This window comes from Rhinolophus sinicus, linkage group LG06, assembly GCF_036562045.2.
Source record: "Rhinolophus sinicus isolate RSC01 linkage group LG06, ASM3656204v1, whole genome shotgun sequence".
NCBI classification, from domain to species: Eukaryota; Metazoa; Chordata; class Mammalia; order Chiroptera; family Rhinolophidae; genus Rhinolophus; species Rhinolophus sinicus.
In genome coordinates, this window is record NC_133756.1 from 124,722,973 (window position 1) to 124,746,771 (window position 23,799).

The window sequence follows — 23,799 nt, forward strand, 5'->3', positions numbered from 1 at the left end:
GTTCCTGACCCAGGAGCCCAGCCCATCTCCCCCTGCCTGCCTCGGAAGTTTAGTGAGCCAGGCCACGTCCTCTCCACCTAGGAAGTCAGCCAAACCTTGGATCAAAACCTTCCCAGGTTTCTTAGTCTGCTACCAATTTAAGGAAATCCCAAACATGAAAAGTCCCAGCTTACAAAACAGATATATTAGGCATCAAGAGGATTTGTTTCGTCTCACAGATTCCCCAAAGAATCGCTTTCAGCAACAAATGTCCCTTGAGCATTTAAACACTGATTCTTTCTATACCTGAAATTCAGTTCTTATGAAACAGGAAGAGACCTGTTACATAGAAAGAGGTGAACACGCGGGGCTTTTTTACTTACCGTCTGAGACAGTGCCATGAGCCTTGGCAACCTGCCCCAGCTCCTGGATCAAGCCCTGGAAGCAGTGCTTACAGAGCAAATGCTGGCCGGGTAGGAGCCGGGCACCCACGTACCGCAAGTCCAGCCGGCACAATGAGCAAGTCAGTGCCACGGCCTCCGTCTGTCCACTGCTGTGTTTCTGGTCAACTGGTGGCAGCCCCATAAAGCTCACGCCCATATTCATGCCCATGCCTGTGCCTGGGACAGGGGCTTTTCCATTGATATCCTCACGCGTGAAGCAGCGTGGAGAGCGAGTAAGCTCCACTACCTGTAAGTGAAGCACAAAGCAGAGTGATTTATTTCTTTGGGGAGGAAGATGTTCCTGGACAGGTCAGAAAGGACTCAGAGAAGAAGGCTTCAGAAATGCAGGCCATATTCCTCCCAAGAACTAAAGCGCATGTCCCACAACAGGGCGCAGCCTCAACCTCTCGCTTGGGCCCAAAAGAGTCCAGCATGTCTGCTGTGGAAAACAAAGCCTGGCGGGGGCTGCTAGGTTGTGTGTTTCTTACAAGGTTTGTTTTTGCCTTCAAAAGGGTCCCACATCTACCCATGTCTCTCTTTATTAGTGGACAAGCTGGACCTAAGATTCCATTTTGGAAAAGAGGAGAAAACGTATTAAATGTCAAGTTGATGCCAGGTGCTTTATATACTTTATCTCAATCCTCACAACTACCCTTGGAGATAGGGATTATGATATTTTCACAAATTACATAAAACCATGAGGGACAGGCTGAGGAAACTGAGGCTCAGAGAGGTTGGGTAATTGCACAAAGACAGGTGGTAAATAGCAGAGTTCAAATTTAAATTCAAACCCAGGTCAGTCTGATTCAAGACTCCACGCTCTTAACTACTGAAATGTTTCTCAAGCTGAGGTTCACACACATATTTTCAGGAGTTCTCTCCAATATTTTTTTTTAATTACTGTTTCATTCAGGTAAGAGTTTTTTAAAGTATAAATATTGGACCATCTACATATGCACAAAGATGAGATTTTTAAGGGCAGTGTTAAGGGTTTAGGATCTAGTTCACCCCAAGCAGTATTAGTTTATCTCAGGCTAATAAGAAAAAGTGGTAGCCTTAACATGTAAGGATGGATTCTTGCCACATGAAGGATAAATGACATAGCAGCACAGAATGACAAATATTTCACAGTACATACTTGAAATAGACGAAGGAGGTAGGGAAACTGGGCCTTATCATTGTGGGATAAGTCTGCTAAACTTAGCCCCGACAGGGAGCGCCACATTTCAGTTCTAGTGGCAATGTAGTTTAGAAACACATCATCTGCAGATGGAGTTAACATTGTTATTCTTTTTTATATTTGTAAACATAAGAGCAAAAAGAATGTGCCTAGTTTTATATTTGTACTTCTTTGAGAAACGAAACAAAAATCATTTAATTCAAATCTGGAGCTCTGCAATGATGCAAATTTGAGAGAACTTTCACTTCGGTCCACAGACTTTGGGAGCCAAGTCCATGGAGGACAAAAGGCGATGGGGCTGGGAGAGGCCAAGCTGCTTGGGGGCCCAGCAAGACGCCACTAAATAAAGTAATGGATGGGCCTTCACCTTGAATCCACTGCGGAGCTCTAAGGACAGTTATTTTCCAGAGAGCAGCCATAGTGCCAGCTGCAGTGGAGGTGAGGGCAGTCTCTCTTAGAAGTTTTAAGTGGCTAAGTTTATTTCATTAGACTTTGAGAATACCAAACTTTTTGGTCTTAGAACCCCGGTACATTTTTAAATTTTTGAGTTACATCTAGTCCTATTTACCATATTATAAATTAAAACTGAGATCATTTAAAAAATTAATTCATTAAAAAACACTAAACCTATTACATGTCAACACGTATAACATACTTTTTAGAAAAAAATAACTATTCATATGTTTCAAAAAAATAAATTGAGAAGAGTGACATTGTTTTTTCTTTTTGCAACCCTCGTTAATGTCTGGCTTAATAGAAGACAGCTGGATTCTCACACCTGCTTCTGCAGTCTGTTACATGTTTTGCTTATAGTATATGAAGAAAATCCAGCCTCACACAGCTATACATTTAAAAAAGATAGGAGTATTTCATAGCTTTATCAGATAATTGTCAATATTCTTCTTTGATACTACACCAAAATTCAATTCAAGGGGCAGTTTCTTAAAGGTTAGTTGTAATGTAGAATCTGAGACTACATTAATGAACTTTTCTCATTCTATTATATTAAATTCCACTGATCTGTCTTGCACTTTGAGCTGCTCTTTTACCCAGGAATAATTTTATAACACAAGCATTGGTTATCTGGAAAATACTGGTTCAATAACTGTCATGCGGGAGACCCTGCTCGCTGCGCCATTTGTCATGCAGGGAGGCCTGCGGGGTCTCTGCTAGCGCTCCCCACACAAGAACGCAGGATATGGTGAGGCCAAAAAGGAACACCCACGGAGCCATAGGTAGGGGAGTCATACCACTATATTCTCTCTGGCGGCACTATACTCTCAATGGAGGCTGGATTCACACTGTCCGCAAACCGCCATCCACACTTGCCAGCCCAGCCACCATCTTCTTGCTAGCCCCCATTCTTCTCATCTCCTCTCTAGCGTAGCCACAGCAGTTATATTAGTGGCCAATGGCTCACTGGTTACAGCTGACAGCCAACTAGCCACAGCTGATGGCCATCCCATCACAGTTGATGGCCATTTACTACCTGAGCCAGCACCTGTCTATGTGAGGCCGAGAGCCTGGAAACTACTTTCTGGGGCTCTGCCCCCACAATAATTTATGCAGATGTTCCAAATTTTGACACGTTTTGTTATATAATGAGCAAAAAAAAAATCACTCTCTTTAATAGCACCTCTAATCTCATGGAAAATTCTTTAACTATTAGGAAGTTTTCAAACATGGAGGCAGCTATAACTTTACCAGAATTCTATTTTTTGCCTGAAAACTCCAATTTTATCAAATACTGTCCATTTTTTCTTTGAAATGACAGGCTCACTAAATTTTTGAGAAAATATCTGCCAAATTCACAAGCCTGAATAACCAGAGTTTGCCTGTCAGCTGTTCTTTCAAGTAAAACAGGTGTTCTACCAAAAAAAAAAAAAAAAAAAGGAGGTGGAAGCTAGTTAGGTTGCAACTCAAATAGTAGCACAAGTGCTTTTTGCATACTTGCAATTTCTTCACACAGGATATTAGAAAGACATGTATTCAAGGATTGAGATTTAATATAATATTTACTGCTTCATCATGGACATTCTTAAGTGAAAATGGTTTATTTCTTTTCTTTTTTTTACTGCAAATGCCTGGCAATGTACGATGACTGGTACCAGCAGTTTTATATCAGCTTTGGCTTTGGCTTTGGCACCATCAGTGCAAATGTCAACGCAGTGAAAGGGGCAAATAACATCTTAGTATTATTATGAAAGTTGTTTTGATCTTGTAGACCCCCTGAAAGGGTCTCTGGGACCCCCATAGGTCTATAGACCACACCTGGAAAACTGCTGGATTAAACTTTGAATTGTTATTCTGAGAATTCAAGGGGGTGGCATGGCTTTCCAACATCAGTGGGCACCACCTAGTAAAAATATAAAGAAATAGGTATTTCATCCCTGTCTTAGAAGAGCAATTGAAGTAACTCTATGGGGATAAAGATTAAATTAAAGGCAGAGCCAAGCAATGAGTCTCTGATTTGAGGATAAGGAGGGGGAGGTCAAATGACATTTTCTATCCCCTTCTTCTGGCTGCTTTTCACTATCACTTAGTCCTTCCTTCTCCTTCCTATCTCCCCTGACCTAGGAAAGTGAATGGGGTAGAGTTTGGCAGAATGTACCTAAGCCAGGGGTAGCAAATTCAAATGCCTACAAGGGCCAGGCATATAAATAGTGAAGTGCTCGACCTTAAAGAATGTGGGTCAGTGTTGCCAAACCTTAGTTTTTCAAAACACCAGAAATTCAGATTTTTATTTAAATTTTAAAACATTGGCAACTACTTAAATTAAAAAACAAGAAAACATCATGAATCGAATAAAGTATACCAGCAATCAGATTGTGACCTCTGCTTTAAGTCACGGAAAAACCTGAACTATCAAGTTTGGAAGGACAGGAAACCTCACATACAAGATTAGCTTGCTCACAAACCACCTCCTTTTAATATTCCAAACTCAGGGATTTGAGAGAAGGGAAATGTTTACCAGGTTTTTGTAATCTTGCCAAGGAATGACAGAGAAAATCATTCCATAACACATTGGGAGTAAGAATTTCAATGATTGTTTGTATGGGTAATACAGAAGAAATTATCATTAAAATGTACTCGTTTTAGGGAGAAAATGAGAGAGAGAAAAACACTATGTAATGAGAGAGCACCTAGTCTATGCCAGACTGTGCTGAATGTGATATATTGTTTGTTTACTTGTTTACTGTCTGTTTTAGACACAGTCAGAGGGCAGGACTTTTTCTTGTTCACCTCACCTTTGTATCTGCCCCTCCCTGCCTGGCATATATATATATATATTGTCTGAACTTAGCACACACTCAACAAATATTTCTAAAGTGAATGAATGAATCTGTCATTTTTCATTATACAAACAAGAAAACTAAGACTCAAAGAGAATATGCTAGTTGTTCAATATCATTCAGTTAGTAAAAATAGAATTAGGAAATGAACCCAAGTTTCTGTGTCCTTTGCACTAATTTTATCATCTGAAATTAAACTAAAACTCAGATATTTAAGGCCCTCTTTGTTGTGCTATTGGATAAACTGCCCACAAAGATCCTATAATTCCTCTCTTCACATTTTGCCATTTTGAGTTTAATGGCAGCAGGGTTTCCCAACCTAGCTTCCAACAAAGTTTCTAGGAATGCACTTGTCATGTAGTACACTGAGATTAAAAAAAAATAATAATAATTATCCAACACAGAAAAGATTCCTAGAAATTCCTAATCCTCAAATTAGACTATTTTTATTTGTGCTGATGAAAACCTTGTGGTCCTATAGATTTCCCCCCTAGATGCCATATTGCCATATATCAAAAACTACTGATAAAAGAAAAATAAAACAAAACCCTGAGCCTGGAGTAGTTGAAATTGGAAATTATACATGCTGCTGATGCATAAATTGGTACAATTCATTTGGGAAAAATATATAGCAATATAAAATGAATAATAAAAATGTTCATACTCTATAATCTAACAGTCCCACTCCTGTGAATTTATCCTAGACAAGTTATTCAATAGAAGAAAAAAACTACATAAACACAAATGTCCACTGTACCAGTGTCTCTAATAGCAAAGAACACAATAAGAAAAAAATGAAAACAAAATACACTTGAAAATGGCTTAGTAAGTTATAATACATGCTAACGATAAATTACTCTTCAGCTGTTAAAAATAATAATCATTGGAATATTATGCAGCAATAAAAGAAATGAAATCTTGCCATTTGTGACAACATGGATGGATCTAGAGGGTACTATATGCTAAGTGAAATAAATTAGGCAGAGAAAAACAGATACCATATGGTTTCATTTATATGTGGAATCTAAAAACAAAACAAAAACAGACTCACAGAAACAGAGACCAAAGGGATGGTTACCAGAAAGGAGGGGGTAGGGAGATGAGTGAAAAGGGAAAGGGGAATATAGTCAATAATATAGAAATAAGTTTACATGGTGAAAGATTACTAGAATTAGTGGGGTGATTACATTGTAAGGTATAAAAATGTCAAGTCACTACACTGTACACCTGAAACTAATATAACCAATATAAGATTGTATACAAACTATACTTAAAAAAAAATAATTAAACAAAATAATAATCATGAAGACTGGGTAGCGATACAGATAAATATTGCATTAAACGAAAAGCAGAATACAAAGGAATTTGTATACTATGGTCATCAGCTTTGAAGACAGCTATGTCTCCCTGTAGATGAGAGCTGAAAGATAATATTCAGACATGAAAACAGCATTGTATGGTGTTATGATTTGAGATGTTTTTACTTATATTTTTTCTCAGAATTTTCTTTAATGTTTTACTGTCGTTTCTATTACATAAAAAAATGTTAAATTCTGAAATAAATTTGGATTTCAAAGTTTTCTCAAATTCTCACTTAGAACAGAAATCTGGCCCTTTCCATCTTAAATTAACAATCCTCTACTTGAAGAAGAAAGTGTATTTCCAAACGTCCAAATCTAAAGATGAAGAGCCAGAAAACAAGGCTGGATCCATCCATGCTGTTGCTGTCTGAAGAACTGTTGATGGACTCAGGAACCCAGAGAAGAGAGAAAGAGAGAGGAACCACCGGCCCTCTTCAGAGTGGCAGTGTGCTCACAAGGCCACCTGGAAAGAAGTCTGAGATAGCAAAAATGTCAGCACCACTTTTATCTGCTTTGCAAGGCTGCTGCCTGGCATCAACTCCCTTCTGCTCATTTCACAGGTTTATTTTCTGAGGCTCAGACTCTCTGGGAAAGCCCAGATGCCTGAGATGTCACAATGCCATGCTCTACTTCAGAAGAGATGTCACAGAGAAGATGTCTCAGGCGTCAATCACATCCAGGGTCTGTGTGCCCTGATGGGGACAGGTGACTTAATGCCCAATATCTGGCTGCTGCTCAACTTTGCAGATCTAGAACTCAGCTTTGTTTGCTCTCTCAGAGCTGGCTGACCTAGGGAAACTGACCCACACTGACAAACCCCACATGAGCCTTATGTTGAAGCTACATGATTACCTTGTGAAGGAGAGGGAGCTGGCTGGAAACCGGATCCCGACAACCACCCAGGCTCTCCCTACCCTGGAGACCATCAATGAGAAGAATGTTAGGTAAGCACAGAACCCAACGCAGGTGCTGGTCCACTCAGGGAGGCCTCCCATTCAGCTGGATGGCCTGACAGATGGGATGTAGCTCCTCTATAACCAAGGAACCTGGCAAAACTATCCAGAAGCCACGTATCATCACCCAGAACCTTCCCTCCAACCCCAAGGACAGTCTTAGTTCCTGCTCCAGGCCCTAGTTACACGACACCTGATGGTTACCTTTCATTCCCAAGCACTGCCTAGCTTACCTCCTCCATTCACAGACCATCCTCCCAGGGTAGTTTCCAGGTAGCTCAGCTCATCCCTTGTACACTTATTGGCCAGTTTTGATGTCAAATAGACTATGATCTCTTCTTAGACCTTGTCCTCCACCCACAAGGCCCCTTTCTGCTGGTCACAGGCAGTAAGTGATTAAGGATTGAAGGAGTGATGAAGACCACAATGCTGTGAGGTGAGAAGTGGTCACTGCGGTAAAAGCAGCGGATGTGGAGAGAGAAGACTGAAGTTTAGGTCCAGTCTCTCTATCTTAGCAGCTCTGTAGCCTCTGGCAAGTCACTCAAATTTCTGTGTATTGATTTTCTCATTCACAAAATGGGGTTGGTAGTGTGCCTTCTCAGGCAGACGCATTTTGTACACTGCAAGGTGTATTTGGCTATTATCACTGTGGACTGGAGTGTTTTAGGAAGCAGATTATAAGGTGGGCTTTAAAGGTTAAGGATGATTCAGGCTATCTGGGCAGGAAGATGAGCACTTCAGGCTTGAGAAATGGGTCGAGCACAGGCAAAAAGGCGGAGCAGATGTACCAAGTTTGCCTGCAGTCGAAAGCTTGTGCAGGGGAGAAGCTGAGGTAAGGCTGGAAAGACAAGCAGGCTGGATTTTGTTGGTAACAGGGAGATATAGAACTTTTTGATAAAGTGAAAGAATGAGTCATGTTTTAGGAAGATGAACCTGGTGGAGGCGTGATGGATGGAGGGATTGGAGGAGGGTCAGAATGCAGGCAGGATAATCACAGGAGGGCGTTGAACTCAAGAGATATGATGGCCTTAATGAAGTCAGTGGCAAGAGGGCTTAAGAGGAGGATTTGACAGGTATAGAATAAAAGTATATAGTGACAGTGTATTAGAGGAAAAGAAGGCTTGGGGACAGTTTTCAGGTGTCCCTCACATCGCTATGGGAGTCAAGGGTGCTATTCACCAACATACAGAATAAAGGGGAAGGTACCGGTGAGCAGGGAAGATCCAAGTTTTTCGATATGTTTATCTAGTTTGTCTCTAGAATGTCCAAGGGATACTAGCCAGAAATTAAGTGAATATATGAGAGTGGAGCTCAGAAACAGATGTGAATTGAAGCCACCCAAGATGAGTTCACCCAAGACTGCGTACCATGAAGAGGGGGAAGGACAGGAGGCTGAAGAACACCAACATTTAAAGGGTGGTCCAAGTTAGAACCTGAAAGGAAGACCAAGAAGTAGCCAGAAAGATAGGAAGACGGTGAGTTTCTTCAGAAAAAGAAGTTAAAGGGGTAAAGTGCAACAGAAAGAACAGTGGTATGAGGAATAGGAAGTCCATCCAATTTGGTGTTTAATTGATGACTTTGCTAAGAGCAATTTCATTGAAATAGTAGGGCTGAGAGGTAGGCTACAGTGGATTAAACAACCAATGGGAAGTGAGCAAATAGCATTTCAGACTTTTGGGGAAAAGAGTAAAGGAGCAAGGATAGTAGATGAGACAGACAGTCAGAGAATTTAGGATATTTTAGCTAAAATATATTTTAGCTTAAGAAAACAAAACACATACACGCAGAATAATTGACGGAATAGGATCTTGAACACAGGTTGAGACTGTGAACTCTGGTTGACTTAAGACAGGAGGGTTGCCTCTTCCACTATTAGTGAAGAAAGAGGCAAGGGTAGGTGCATTCATTCACTTAATCATTTGTTGAACATGTACTACCAGCCAGGAACTGGGGAGGGTGGTGCATGGATAAAAGAAAATAACCCTCGAGCTCCTTAAGGAATTTGGTCTAGTAGGGAAGACAAATGTACATTAACAATTATCTAAGAGCTATGTACTAGATTTTGTGGTGGCACAAACCGAGTAAGTGAACAACTACGACTAAATGGGTCAGGGTCAGAGAAGTTTCATAAAACGCTTGTAGTGGAGTCAAAAGTGGGGGCCACAGGCGTGTCGAGTTATTTAATACGGTGGTTATAAAATTCACAAGGTCTGGCTAAAAAGGACTCTAAAGCAACCAGGTGACCAGGCCCCTGAAGCAGAACAGGTTCACAGTGAATAGTCCTCGATGATAGCACCAAGGCAAAGGAGAAAGGCGCCCATTCAGGAGTGTGGGAGAGCAGGTCCCAGAGGGTGGTAGCGACATCTAGGGAAGGACTTCAAAGGCCCCAGAGCGAGACACACGGAGGGCAAGCTAAGGGTCAAATAGTGCCTCGTGGGTCCTCACCGCGGCCTGGGAACAAGCAAGCAACGGCAACCAGCGGGGCCGATTAGATCACTAAGAACAGAGCAGGGTGCGTGGAGCCGCTCGGGGCTGGGGCGTTTGATGAGGAGCTGAGAGATACGGCGGCCTAAGAGGGTTCCTGGGCCATAGCGCCAGGAAAAGGGCCGGCCCACAGTGCCCCAACTCCCACATTCCGCGACAGCTCTCCGCCTCCGAGCCTCTGCGCAACACGGACTGCGAGCAGGGATCCCAGACGATACAACCACCAGCACAGCCCAGGGACAGCGAACTGAACCTGCAGAAAGAGGAAGCAATACAAGCCATAACGGCGCGAGACCGGACACCCGAGACATGCCTTAGGCCCGGCCTCCCGGGCCGGAAGTGAGGTATTGGTTCCGCCCCCATGTTCCATATCTCGCGAGACTTCGCAAAGGCTTTCCTTTTTCGTCTCGACTGTCGACATGGTAGGTTATTCGTTTCATGCCTCCTCTTCGTTGTTGGGGCAGGCCACGAGCTCTCCTCGCCTTGCACCCCAGGCACCTACCCTCGACCTTATTAGTCCGGTCTTCTGGGCCGCGCACAGCGGGCCGCAGGGTAGGGGGCCGGTGTGGGCCTGGGAGCCTTGGGGCCGCGTGTTCCGACCAGGGTTCGCATCTCTTGAGACGCGCAGGCCCTGGCACCGCCCAGATGAGGTCGCCGGCTCCGGGCCGGTCTGTAACCTCAGCTTTGCTACAAGGCAGATGCTTGATCTTAAGACCTCCGGGCCTCTCACAATCTGGCAGACTTCGCCCCCTGCCCCACCTCCCTTAGGCCTAATCACCAAGCACCTTTTCCCACACAGCCATCCAGACTGAGGAAGACCCGGAAACTTAGGGGCCACGTGAGCCACGGCCACGGCCGCATCGGTAAGTGCTGGCTTTCCATCCTGGCCGGCTTGGGCTCCCCTGCCTGGTGCTTAGCTCGTCAAGAGGTAGATAGCTTAGAAGTGAGGTAACTGAGAGCTTTGTGCAGTCGGGTCGGATTGAATCTGACCTTTGGCTGTCGACCTTTTTCTTTGAGAATCCTGTAGTGCTCAGTTACAGAGAGTTGAACATCAATTGGGGAGTGGATGAAAATTGAGCGGGGCACAGTGTTGAACTGGTTGGCAGTGCTGGGAAGAGATGTTTAAGCTGGAGTCTTGAAGGAATAGCAATGCTGAAGTATTGCAGATTGGGAACAGCATAAGCAAAGGCAGAGAGGTGGGTAAATACTTTTGCAAGAAGTATTGAGGGGCTGGAGAAGGCTGTGTTAGCCATGTAGCTTTGTTTTCCTGCAGGCAAGCACCGGAAGCACCCAGGAGGCCGCGGTAATGCTGGTGGCTTGCATCACCACAGGATCAACTTTGACAAATAGTGAGTGTTTGTTGGACTGCTTTTACTAACAGTTTTGGCGTTAGGGACAGAGGGCTGGCTCAGAACATCTTCAGTGGGAAACAAGCCTCTTACCTTTTGATGGCTTTTACCAAGTTAACACTTGATGTGAATTGAGCAAATTTGTCATCGAGGCTAGAGTCACGCTTGGGTATCAACTATTGCCTTAGTGTGCTAGAGTCCTCGAAGAGTAACTGCTGACCTTATTCACTGGCTGTGGCCCCCATGGTATAGTCAGTCACCAGGTTAGTGACATGCATCAATCAGGTTGACCTATACGACTGTTAGATTCACTTATGCCCACAAATTAGGGATGGTATTTTAACTATTTGTACTGAAGATCTCTTGTAGGAGTGGCTAGCATATCCATCAAATGCTGTCAAGTGACCTGAATTCTAGTCTTGCTACTGCCTCCGACTTCCTCAGTGACTTATCCTGGTTCCATAAAATAAGGCTAGTCTTTTTCCTCCTGAAAGTCTTTGGTGGGCTTTTTTAAAAGATTTGTTTCGTTCAACAAATGGAGTACCAGTTATGTCCCCATTCTACACCAATGAACAATTTACACTAATTGGGTGGGGCTGGACTATAAAGATGATAAACAAAGCTTCTTAATTGGAGTGAGGTTGTGAAAGTGTTTGCCTTCTCTTCCCAGTCACCCAGGTTACTTTGGGAAAGTTGGTATGAGGCATTACCACTTAAAGAGGAACCAGAGCTTCTGCCCAACTGTCAACCTTGATAAACTGTGGACCTTGGTTAGTGAGCAGACACGGGTAAATGCTGCCAAAAACAAGACTGGAGCTGCTCCTATCATTGATGTGGTGCGATCGGTGAGTGAATGAGTATTTTTGCTGTTACACGGGTCCTTACCTCTGAAAACTCTAAATAATCTAATCTACTTGATCTCCACCTCAAGTCTATAGCCAGTTACCTACTAGAGTTCCACCTTTTGGAAGAATTTCCAGAGGTAATTCACTGATCAGAATTAAATCTAGTTCAGTTGAAGAGTAATCCTTCCTCTCTCGCTCTTTCAGGTATTTCATTTTCACCTGAATATTTTTCCAATCAGTAATCTCATTCCTACTGTTATGCCCTGATTAAAGGTTTGCATTTCTCACCTGAGCTATTGGCAGTATCTTAGCTCAACTAGATTTGGTCTGTTTTACACAAGACTACAAGGCCCTACATTATCTGAAGAGATCCTCCCCCCCCCAAAAAAAAAAACAACACAAGCATTTTATGTATCATTTGGAGTTCTGGTCTTTGTGTCAATCTTATCTTCCATGGGTATAAAAGTCGTCTGAACCCTGAGGGGGCTTTTAGTTAAGGTTTAAATTCCCCATCCCAGCCTGTTTACCATTCCCTGAGCAATTCTGATGGTCCAGACTTCGTGGAACACGCTGGGAACATTATTTTCCTTTTTTGGTTATTAGCCCATAACTGAGTGAGAGGGGGGTTTGTGTTTTGTCCGAGACTAGAGTCACATCCTGACAGCTCTTGTCCTGGTGTGCTACAGTTCTCGGAGAGAATCTGCTGGTCTTGATTCACTGGCGAGGGCAATCAGTGCCCCCGGTAGTGCCCAGATCAGAAACATGCCCTTCCTGGCTCCTACATAGAGTGGGTTGATGTGCATCTTTCCTCATACCCATCAAGGAGTTAGTACCTGCCATGGTGTGCTATAAATCCTTTTCTCTGTTCTTTTAGGGCTACTACAAAGTTCTGGGGAAGGGAAAGCTCCCAAAGCAGCCTGTCATCGTGAAGGCCAAATTCTTCAGCAGAAGAGCTGAAGAGAAGATTAAGGGTGTTGGAGGGGCCTGTGTCCTGGTAGCTTGAAACCACACAGGAAGTTCATTAAAACTCCAATGTTTTTCTCTTCTGGTCTGAGTGTAGGTTCTTTGGCACCTCTACCTCTCCCTTACCTATATGTCAGAAACCTGCTTAACAGGTTCTGGGAGTAAGGGTATGAGGGTCTGGGCTCCAGCCAACTCCCCTCAGAAAGTGTGCAAGAGATAGCACCAACGCTTAGGAGGCCTTGGCCTGTTGCCTAACTTGAACCTTTTCATTTATCAAGCGATAATACCTGTTGGTGGGGTGTGAGTGTGTGTAAAATAGTTGAAAGGCGTGTTTTCATTGTATACTCTGAATTTACATTGAGTAGAAGAATTTGCCCTTAACTGTTCCATGGGGCTCAAAAGGGGACAGAGTGATAGGAATGAGGCAGTTCTTCTGGACAACTGCTGAACTTACTAAGGGTTTTCCACCTGGCTCCCTGATCTTGGACTAAACCATTCTAGTTTATAACCAAAATCTTGAGATGGAGCCCAGCAATCTGAATTTTAAACACACCAAGGCTTTTACCTATCAAAGTGGTTTGGATTCTATGAGGCAATTGTCAGGATTTTTGGGTCCCTGAGCGTAGGAGTTTTAAATGTTCAAAGAAATACATCATGAAATGCTAACAGTTTTTCTTCTAGTCTGAAATGTATCTAGTGGAGAAATTTGGGAAATCATAAAGGACTGAAACTAGAATCAGGTTTTCCAGGGTTTGTATCTCCTGCAAAAATGATGACTAGTGCTTGCACATAGGACTCTCATAGATCTCAGGGTAAGTTATAACTTGCTAGCTTTTATAGTTCCAAAAATTTTGAAATTCTTTTCCACCAAAAATAAAACTCACAGTCTAGAACCCTGGCCAAAAAAATAGTTAAGATGGCACTTAAACTTGAAACTCGGCTACTAGGTTAATTTGGTGGAGAGTTGTTTCCTTAGTGTTCTAAGGGATCATACATGGGCTAAGAACCATTACTTTCTATGGGACTAATCTGTCATGACAAGCTTTAGAGGATATGGGGGGCCATCAAATATTAGGTTGGTGCAAAAGTAATTGTTTTTGCAATTTTCAACCCTTTAAACTGCAATTACCTTTGCACCAACCTAATATATAAGGAAGCACGGGAAGAGACTTAAGTGAGTTAAATAATGGGAGTTAAAAGGGGTCAGGAAGGCTTTCCTCAGACAAACTAATAACTGGACTGTTTGGATTTGCATCTTCCATAATGGTGCTGAGAGAAAGGTAAGGTGATAGGTTTTCCCTTAGTGTCTTCTGGCTAAGGGTATGGATCAAAGACTCTTAGCAACCATTATGTAAGTGAGCTGTTAGGGGAGCAGACAAATCAACCTTGGTGTGATTCAGTTAATGGGAAAAGGGTCCAAGTAGAAGAGCAAATATGCCTTTGGGAAACCAGTTTGGAAAGGTTAGGCAAGGTACTGGATATGTGGAAGATGAGTCTGGGGAGGCTCTAGTTTCGGGGCTGGGGTACAGGGTGAGGCTGGAGGCAGGGCCAAGAAAATGGGAAAAGTATTCAGAAGACAAAATAAGCAGGACTTGGTGACTCACCTAATTGGGGTGGGGCTGACCACAAAATGGTTAGGCTTGAAAAGGTGGGATTTAGGGGGAAGATGGGCACCAGTCCCTTAGTGTCCAGGTCTTACCCAGGAATTTGTTGGTACCCTGTAGTGGTAACTCCAGAAACAGGATGGGGTTGGATAGGATAATACTCATCTCAATCCTATATAGGGGAGATGACCTACCGTGTTTACCTGAGAATAAGACCTAGCCGGACAATCAGCTCTACTGGTCTTTTAGAACAAAAATTAGTATAAGACCCGATCTTATATAGTAAAATAAGACCGGGTCTTACATTAACTTTTGCTCCCAAAAATGCATTAGGGCTGACTGTCAGGCTAGGTCTTATTTTCGAGGAAACAGGGGATTTTGAGCTGCCTTGTTCCAGCTTGGTCACTCACCAGTTTCTACAGCTAACACCTGGACAAATTCTCCCACTCCTTTCCAAGTAGTAATGTTGCCAGAGGAAGCTTGGGTGACTGGTGAAAAGCAAAACGTTCATGTCTGAAATAAGTGAGGGACACAAACCTAGAGTGACCACTTGGCTTTCTTTATGGAACCAAAGACAAACCTTATATTTTGATGTTATATTTCAGTTGAGAATGAAAGGTGCCACAGCTGACACGTAAAATACAGTCAATGTTCATGAGACTAACGTGTCCTGTAGGCACAGCAGCTCATAATGCCCCCGTGTCTTTATTGGCCGATAATGATGTTCTCCCATCTATGGGGAGCTGAGCTTTATCAGGTACCCCTCTAACAACGTGGTCTTGAACCTTTCGTTCAAGTACCTCTGGAAATAACTGGGAAAATGGTAATCACCTAGCACATTAGGCTGACAGCTAAATTTTCTGTAAGTTGGAACTGCTAACGACATTTCCAGCCTAATAAGTGGGCTGCCTAGCCTAATCTCTGGGCTGCAGCTATAAGTTAAAATTTATGGGCGACGTCTACCACATATTTTGCAAAATCAACTAGGTTGGATTTAAATTTTCAAATATTTCTACTCGATGACTAGCCCACGAGCAGTCAGCCCCAGGGACGAAAGCAAACCTGCGGCGCGCAGCACCGGCGGAAGATGCACAGTGTCCGCCTACACTGGGAGGCCGTAGGCTGCGGGAGTTCAGGCGGCCGCAGCCTCGCTCCATTTACCCCGCCGGACCTCCGAAACGCCCTCACGGCGAACCAAAGCTCGGTTCACTTCTTCCCCTTCCGCCCCTGTGCCACTTCCGGAGTGAGGTGGTTCCGGGGGTCACTGACCACCGCGTGACCGGAAGCACGATCGGCGCCAGCTCCCTCCCCTTCCGGCAGTGGGCGGGGCCGGCCCGCCTTACGCGACGTAGATACTTTTGCCCGGCGAGGCGGGAGGTTTAATTCCGGCCCCGGTCCTTGGACAGCGTGGGTCGCCTTCCGAGCGGAAGACTGTCACCGTTGCACACTACAAATCGCGCTTTGGCTGCGCTTAACAACAGAAGGCGTGGTCTTTGTACACATTTTCAAGGTGGGAATTTCCAAACCTCAGGATTAACTTTCAGTTGTCAAAAAGGTAACGAGCGCCAGCTATGTTCAAAGCACCTTCGGCTAAAAAGAAAAAAAAATGCTTGTACAGATAGAAATGTTCTGGAAGAACTTAAAACAGACGGGATTTCCCCAGTTTCGGAAGGTGAGGTAGATGTTTTGGTACAGTTTGAGTTTCTTGCTTAACCAAATTCATACTATTTTCATATTAAAAGGCAATATAAACGGACAAAAAATAAGATGCTAGTAATTTGCCAGTGCTGAAAATGAAAAATAGTATTTTTTCTTGTTCTAGAGTTTTCATTTATACTCATTTAATTTATACCCACCCTCACCTCCGTAAATGTAAGATACCACCACACACTCTGGCTGTAGAAACTACTTTTGTGTATCATCCCTAGTAAGAATATAGGTTAAAAGTGTATGTTTCATTTCTGGCTCTATTTTACAGCCCACTTTTTGTTTTATTTCCATTTTTTTAACCTTGTTTCTGTATCCTTATAAATAAGTCATTTTATGTACAAGGCAGGTTTCAAGTCCACATGTGAAATAAAAGGTATTATTTTAAACAAAAATTTAACGGTTGTGACTAATTAGAATGATTTTCTTGGAGCCCTAATTCAGACAATCGAATGTGAACCACATTTGGAATAATACTACTTTCCAAGGGCATTGCCTTCCAAATACTGCCTTTGAAAAGCCAACTCCAAATTTCTGCACTACAACTTACTACCAGGATGCGATTCCTTACTGAGAAGAGCATTTAGAAAGATGTAGGGCAGCCTGCCCTGCTTTAAAAGTTACCAGACTGATTACAGGAGAAAACCCAGGGCCTTTAACTCCTGAATAGAAGAGGGCTGGCTGACACCACATAGGCACTGGGACCTCTAGCACAGGAGACACCACTGCTTTGCCCCTAAGCAATTGCCCCAGGACCAAAGTGGGGGGCTGGGGGAGGGTGGCATCCATAATCATGGAGGGGGAACAACCAGGGATGTTAGATGTTGATTCTTAACAACAAAGAAAAATCTAGCTTAGAAGCGACTCCATTTATACAAAATAAGTTGGTTTTTTTCTCTCGTTTGCATATACTTCTCAGTTTTCCAGGATTCCAAATAGTTTAAATCAGAGGAAGCTCATACTGTGTTTTGTTCAGAATATTACCAAAAATTGTTCATTTCAGAAAACTGCCAACGGTAACACCTACTCAACAGAATGTGAGTTCTGATGCAACACACTTTTCTCTGCATGTGTAGCTATTCCAGTCCCAGTAATTCTGTACAGGTAAAGACATGTTATTTTCTAACAAAATACTTTCCTTTTATTTGTCCTCTTTTATATTACAGTTAAGAGGTGTCTAGGTAGGTTATACTATCTATAAATTTCATTTCAGGATAATAAAGGGAGGAGTTACAGTATTGGCTGTAGAAAAAAGGCGAGTGTTAGACCTGACAGGGTTGAGAAGCAGCTGTTTAGGGGTCCAGAGATCATGTGAAAGCAGAATGTGGAAAGACGCCCCGAACACTTGTCAGCCCCAAACCAGGCCCCCTGGACACACCCCCCTCTACCATCCCCATGAGACTTCTGTGCCTTGGTCTACAATGTTAGAGTAGTCATTGTATGGACCCTTGCAGCCCATTCCAAAATGTTATGTGCCTCAGTTTTCTGAATTGGGGTAAGAGCTGTGGCCATAGAGGAAGAAATCCCTAGGGTTAGTCTTAGGTCTCTTAAAATTTCAAAGATACATAAAAGTTTCAAATTTTGCAAAAAAATTTATAGCTATATATCTTGTCATCTGATCACATATCTTAAGGATGCTTTGAAGCCACATTAAAAAAGGGGGAGGAAAGGAGAAAAAGCACCTTTTGGAAACTTATTTTATTATTAAGGAATCCACTTCTGACTGTCATGAAGCCCAGGCTGGGTAAACAGTGACACATTCGGGAGGTAACTGAAAAACCAGACGAATGAGGCCTCAATCCCCGCCCTATCCTGGAAGATGCCAAGGCCCACTATGTAGGAGACTTTTTCAGAGAAGATGACTTTGTCTTCCCAGAAGACAGCCCTCTACTTTGCTTTATGAAGCAGAGCAACCCCAAACCACAGACAGGTTGGGACCTGCGCAGGTCTCAGTGGAGATGGAGAGGAGGAAAGGGAGCTCAGGATGGAATCGCCTCCTAGTAGCTAGGATGGAACGACAGGAAAACTTGACTCCATGGCTCAAATCCTGCCAGATCCAAACCCAATACCAATGATGAAAATTGCAGCTTAATGCCTCATCTTGGGAATTTCCAAGGTCTCTACTCTGGGAAGGCCTTGCGTGGGTAGAAAGCCTAAGTCACCCATATTCCCCATCCTGCTTATCTCTCTCCTTGCTCTTCATGGAATGTAGCAGAATGTCTGTATTCAAACCTACAGTTGCAAACAAATGACTATTTACAGAGTAATAGGAAAAAGCCATATGAGCAAGCTTGGTTGGCTTTAGCTGTGCTTCACTCCACCGATGTCAGGATACCCAGTGCTGTCCTGTGGGCTTCATACTGAATAGGAAGATGTTAAGATTCACCTAATAGTGGAGCCAAAGGGCAATGAGCATTCTTTCCATCACTGGAAACACTGACAACAGAATTAGAAACACTGAACTAGAAAAATGATTAGGTAACTTCTAACTCTAAGACTAGTCAGACAACCAGGCCAGAGAACCCGATATCAGGGGAGGTCAGTGACCCACACTGAAGTTAAATGCTTAATCAAGTACTCAGTTCACAGCATGATGGTGTTTCACCCCTGAGTGGCCTTCTCAGCCCAACCCCCAGGAGAGAAAGTTCTGGATAATGAAGCCAAGAAACACATGGGACTCGGGCCCAAACAACTGTACACTGTTTATTGAGAACACCCGTAGATGGTGGGAAGGAGGGATGCCCTGTACCGCATCAATGGCCACCACTGACGGAGCTGGGCCTGCAGAGCACTGGCAGAGCCAGGGGTGGGCTTCCCATGACTCACTGACCATCACCGAGGTGGGAGGAACAAGAGGCCAGGCCCCAGAGCCTGGTACCATGCAGCAAATGGGGATCAATTGGCCTGTGCCCTTCAGAAACAGGGGAGGGGGACTACTAGAAAAAAATAGAAACTCTAAGATTTAAAAAAAATAGTCCTCCTGTACATAACAAGATAGCATCTGCTCTCCAGGGCCCAAGACTGGCAGCAGGGGCCTCAGGCAGGCAGGCCAGGAGCCTCCAAAGGAAGATCAGAGGTTCGGCTGAGACAGTCAGCTGCACATAATTGGCCAGTCACCAGCACCCAGCAAAATTTATCCATCCTCAGGCAGGGCAGGAAAGCACCCTGCCCCTTGGGAATATACAAATATTTACCAGATTCTCTTTGCTTGTTACAAAAACAGATAAGAAAGCTTACAGCAGATTATTTACAAACAGTATCCTGGGATATTGTGAAGGCAGGGGTGGGCTGGCTTGGAGGGTGGGGTCTGTGGGGGCAGAGCAGCCACAGCAGCCCAGATGGTCCCAGGCTGGGCCCGCCCCCCAGGCTCCAGGCTCTGCAAGGCACTGGACTCTGTTCCTAGGAAAGGAGCTTAATTCTTCTTGTGGAGGAACTTCATTTTGTTGCCTGTGGGCCAGAAAGGGCAAGAGTGAGAATGTTTCACTATCATCTCTTCCAACAGCCCTAAAGCTTTCAGCGGGAGAGAAAGCATTAGAATGACGAGTATAGCTGTGATCCATCTGATCCAGGAAAGGGAAAGCACTGGAGCTCTAAGGAGGCCACTGGTATTATTCACTGTGTGGCTTTGGACAAGCCACTTCTTGGGCCCCAACTTCCCTTTAAACTGACACATGCTATGATTCTATGATCCAACTGGCTGAGCTCTTTGAAAGGAGTGGAGGTTTTCAGAGAAGGGTGCTCTGGCATGGCTACTTTTGTAGACAGACCCCCTTATGGCCTAGAAGAAAGCTCACTGGTTCTATGGCTTTCATATTAACTAAGGAAGGAGTGCAGCCTCTTAGGTGAGTTGCTGTGGTTTCTCTTGGTTCTACAGTTTCGTAAGTAATGAGCAAACTGCCCTTGGAACACTGCACTGGGAACCTTCTCTTCACCAAGGGATTTCTTCCTGCTCTGTCTGTAGCCCCAGTGTAAATGCCCATTGGCACTGGTTTAGAATAGTTTGGGGGTACAGATGCCCCAGACCCTCCCTTTTTGCTTAGTGTCTATCTTATCTGTGACAAGGCTACTTACCCAAACCTCGAAGAAACTTATTCATTCCACTCTGCTCAGTATCTGGAAGTTCCTCTAAATACTGCTCTACTCGCTGCTCAAAGAGGCCTGGGGAAGAGGAGAGGCAGGCAGGGAAGAGAACAGTCATTGGCAGAAGGGAAAGGGCCTGCTGGAGGGGGGCCATGAGGCACTGATCCCCGAGAGGGAGAAACCAAGGGTCTACAATTGTAACTTGTAGGAGCATCTCAGAATTCAGACGGGCTCATCAAAACCAGCATTAACGACATTGTACTGACATTCACTGCTGATAGCAAGAGGCCCTTAATACTTGCTTCCCGGTACACGTTCCTGAGCTGCATTACGGTGAAGGTGCCACTCCTCGTTTCTAAGCTGCCCCTGAGTGGACACCGTCTCTACTTCTGATTAGACCACTCTACCAGGTTGTTTCAAAAAGGTTTGTCAGACCAAATTATTGGACAATATTAGTGGACAGAATAATAACCCTGAGGTTAGACAGAAAGATCTTGATGAGATGGGAAAGCCCTGGTGATCAGAGCTGATGAAAGAACTAGAGATAAGATGACCTGCTCTGACTGCAGACTGCCACCACCCCAAGATAGCTCAATTCTCTTCACGAGCTTTCCCAGCCTGGATTCTCAGAACCCCCCACATCGCTCAGCTTGGTCCTTTTCCCTGGATAAGAATGGACTGGGCAACAAATGGCATGCAGCTCTTGGTGGAGATCACATGGCTCCAGCCTGTGAACAGCCTTGGGAAGGCATTTACTGGGACAGCAGGAGAGGAAATCTCCCTTGGAAGTTTCTGTCAGAAGAAAAGGGATGTTTGGAGGCCTGGCCCTAGACAACACCCACAAGCTGCCATCACAGTGCTTAGCTATTCAGCCCTGCTGTTAGCAGAGAAGTTAGAGAAAAGGGCCCATTGCCCCCAACCCCAACCTCTTCTAACCTTACCCTTTGCCCGACACTTCCTTAACTCCCTGTCTTGGATGAAGCCAGCAAACATCTGAGACTCCATAAAAACCTCGAGAAAACGGCGGATGCTCTTGGAGGCCACAGACTTGCGGAAGGCCTCTCGCTGAAAGGCCCTCTCCCCCTTCTCATTCTGGGTCAGGAAGAGGGAGTAGTGCCCAACAGTCTCCACAAAGAACCGGATAAACACCTCCGACACCAGCCCATTGAGGGTATTACATTCTGGAAGAGAGAAGAAAACCTTTGAGGTTCAGGTCAAGAGCCTGCAGTCTCCAACCTACAACCCCAAATTCCAGCTGGTGTTGTCTGTCTCTCCCCAATAAAACTCCCATCCAGAACCAATATCTGTTCTTGCAACTCTATCTCCTATGCTCTTGGTCTTGTACTAGCCCACAAGCCATGAGGCTGGCAAATACTTGCTGGATGAATGACAGTGGACCCTTTTCCCCACACCCCTCACCCTCGCTGGTTTTACTGGCTTCACAGGAAGAGGAAGTTCCCTCTATCTCCTGCAGTGGCTCGTGGAAAGGCCCAAGAGGGAAGAATAACTAGTTTCCTGTCAGCAAGAAGAGTCTGTAGTTGCCACATGTCTTTGGGTTTTCCTTCCCAAACCTCCACAGGTAGAGAAGAATTAGAGAGAAGAGGGTACTTTGTCACCTGGGCCACCCTAGAAGCAGCCCCAATGTGGTTTATGTTCCTGAGCTCCCTGACAAAATACCACAATACTTCCCTGTCCTCAGACCCAGGCCAGCCGTAACTCCCTGAACCCCACTGGTAGTGGGGCTAGAGAATTCGAGGCTAGAGTGAGACCAGGTGCGACATCTGGAGGCTCATCAGCCAGAAGGATCTGCACAGAAACAGGGTCCCAGCCCCACGACACCCAGACCCAGAGCTGACTGCGCAGCAACCTCACTCACCATCATCAGACTCGCTGTCAGAGTCCTGGGAGATCAGTTCATTCTTCCTCTCTAGAGCCTGCTCTAGAGCCGCCTGTAACTTCCTAGGTAACAGCGTGTCCTCATCATCCATCTGCAGGAGAAGGAAAACACACAGTGACAATCACAGCTGACATGACTGAGCACTTACTATGTGCCAGGCCCTGGCGAAGAACTTGAATATACAATTTCACCGAATTATCCTAATAACCCTGATATTTATCAACCTCATTTTAAAATAAGAAGCTGAGGCACAGAGAGAAGTTAAGAAACTTGTCCAAGGTCACACAGATAAAAAGTGGTGGGGCGTGTGGCATTCACTGACCAGGACAAGCTAGGGGTTCCTACCCCAGCACCCTGATGAAGTCTCCCCAATTCCTCCATCTTCAGCGCCAGGTGAGAAGCACATCTGGCTCAGGATGGGGAGACTGTGGCCCAGCCTGTCTCAGGTATGAGGTTAGGCTGTCGTTCCTGTCTCTACATGCTGGTTCAGTGTCGTACCTTGATGTCTTGTACCTAGGAGTCACAGCTCTGTCAGTGGTGTGTAACAGACTGTACATTCTCCGAGGGGACGGCACTGGGCCGTGCTCCTTTGTGGAGAGCCAGGAGAATTTCTGTGACTAACAAAGGCTTTTTGAAGTTGACAGCAATGATTGCAAACCTTTATATTCCATGGCCTTCTATGCATCATGTGTAGTCTCCTAGAAGTATTCCGAGGCAGGTGCTATCGACATGCCTGGTGTAGAGATGAGAACTCTGGCTCACAGAAGTGCACGGATCTGTGTAAGATCGTGTGGCTCAAAGGTGGCAGAGCTCACACGTCAAGTCTGTAGACTTCCAGGCCATGTCCCTTGCGCTCCCACACTGCCTTCCAGAAACTGGTGATGCCAACCGGAAAGGCACGTCCTGCTTGAGGACTAGACGTCTCAGATCAGCTTCTCCCCACCTGTGTCTATCCGTGAATATGGAACCCAGGGAGCTCAGCCAATAGGCTGTGAGGGTTGAGCAGTGTATGTGACCGTGTTGGGTACTCTGGAGTCTGCGTGGAATAAGCACCCACCCGAGAGCAGGCCACGTTCTGCGGTGTCCCACTCTTACCTGTCGGATGAATCGGTCAGATCCCAGATTCACCATCAGTGCCTGAGAAAGAGTCATTGGTAGCAGTGATTCAGGGTGCGAATCCCTGCAATGCCCTCCCCAGGCGTCCAGACCCCCAGATTCCCAGGGTCAGATGAAGGGAATAACTCTAGCTGGGGACAGTGCTCCCAGGGAGAAAGGTTAAGAGCTGGGTAGAGAGACCCAGAGGTCACAAGTGAGAAGATCCAGTGCCTTTCTTCCCTCCGCCCCCCCTCCCCCCCCTTTCTTCCTGGGGGTTTCTGTTCCTTCCATCCCTTCCTTCCTCCACCCGTTCCACCCAGCAGGTTCCCCAGGTGGCCCACCTCCTCCACTGGCAGCTCCTTCAGTTTGGGGAGGGAGCTGGAGAGCAGGCCAACCAGGAAGGGGGTGGGACAGCAGACGATGTCAATCATGGAGGCCGGGAGGACAGGAATGAAGGTGTGCTGCCAGGAGAAGGGGTAGAGCAAGGCCACCACCGCGTGGGAGCAGCTGGACAGGGTACTAGAGACAAACAGAGGCGAAGTACCTGAGCCCCGGCCCAGCCCCTT

General features: G+C 45.0%; 3 protein-coding genes and 2 non-coding genes across 13 annotated transcripts in view; 3 read left to right on the plus strand and 2 right to left on the minus strand.

The window, feature by feature from the left end:
* TRIM66 (tripartite motif containing 66) overlaps positions 1 to 9,892 on the minus strand; it is a 60,908-nt gene extending 51,016 nt beyond the window's left edge. Inside the window, exons 1-2 of the mRNA XM_019728508.2 lie at positions 7,443 to 9,892; positions 363 to 669 (exon numbers count right to left, since the gene is read on the minus strand). Coding sequence (XP_019584067.2) covers positions 363 to 669; positions 7,443 to 7,451 — 316 coding nt within the window. The 5' untranslated portion in view covers positions 7,452 to 9,892. The remainder of the gene's footprint in view (positions 1 to 362; positions 670 to 7,442) is intronic.
* Positions 9,893 to 10,025: 133 nt separating this feature from the next.
* On the plus strand, positions 10,026 to 12,928 carry RPL27A (ribosomal protein L27a). The gene is made up of 5 exons (XM_019728522.2): positions 10,026 to 10,115; positions 10,493 to 10,556; positions 10,967 to 11,042; positions 11,713 to 11,887; positions 12,762 to 12,928. Exons 1-5 carry the CDS (start codon positions 10,113 to 10,115, stop codon positions 12,888 to 12,890), a joined length of 447 nt encoding a protein of 148 aa, XP_019584081.1. The 5' UTR covers positions 10,026 to 10,112; the 3' UTR covers positions 12,891 to 12,928.
* LOC141572558 (small nucleolar RNA SNORA3/SNORA45 family) lies at positions 11,189 to 11,318 on the plus strand. The gene has a single exon (XR_012497883.1). It is a non-coding gene; the product is annotated as a small nucleolar RNA SNORA3/SNORA45 family (small nucleolar RNA).
* On the plus strand, positions 12,525 to 12,653 carry LOC141572557 (small nucleolar RNA SNORA3/SNORA45 family). The gene has a single exon (XR_012497882.1). It is a non-coding gene; the product is annotated as a small nucleolar RNA SNORA3/SNORA45 family (small nucleolar RNA).
* A 5,911-nt stretch (positions 12,929 to 18,839) lies between the features above and the next one.
* The window catches only part of DENND2B (DENN domain containing 2B), a 140,706-nt gene continuing 135,746 nt past the window's right edge, over positions 18,840 to 23,799 (minus strand). For 8 of the 9 annotated variants that reach the window (XM_074335958.1, XM_019728545.2, XM_019728554.2 and 5 more), the window contains 6 exons: positions 23,575 to 23,752; positions 23,234 to 23,275; positions 22,118 to 22,229; positions 21,183 to 21,422; positions 20,233 to 20,319; positions 18,840 to 19,608 (listed from right to left, as the gene is read on the minus strand). In XM_074335958.1, coding sequence (XP_074192059.1) covers positions 19,574 to 19,608; positions 20,233 to 20,319; positions 21,183 to 21,422; positions 22,118 to 22,229; positions 23,234 to 23,275; positions 23,575 to 23,752 — 694 coding nt within the window. In that variant the 3' untranslated portion in view covers positions 18,840 to 19,573. Of the gene's footprint in view, positions 19,609 to 20,232; positions 20,320 to 21,182; positions 21,423 to 22,117; positions 22,230 to 23,233; positions 23,276 to 23,574; positions 23,753 to 23,799 lie in introns of those variants that run through there. The other variant, XR_012497503.1, reaches the window with a different exon arrangement.

Bases quoted from the DNA above. Each gene is read 5' to 3' on its own strand.
- RPL27A (XM_019728522.2), top strand. The intron at 10,557-10,966 runs GTAAGTGCTGGC...GTTTTCCTGCAG, and splicing joins CCACGGCCACGGCCGCATCG to GCAAGCACCGGAAGCACCCA. The intron at 11,043-11,712 runs GTGAGTGTTTGT...TTCTCTTCCCAG, and splicing joins AGGATCAACTTTGACAAATA to TCACCCAGGTTACTTTGGGA.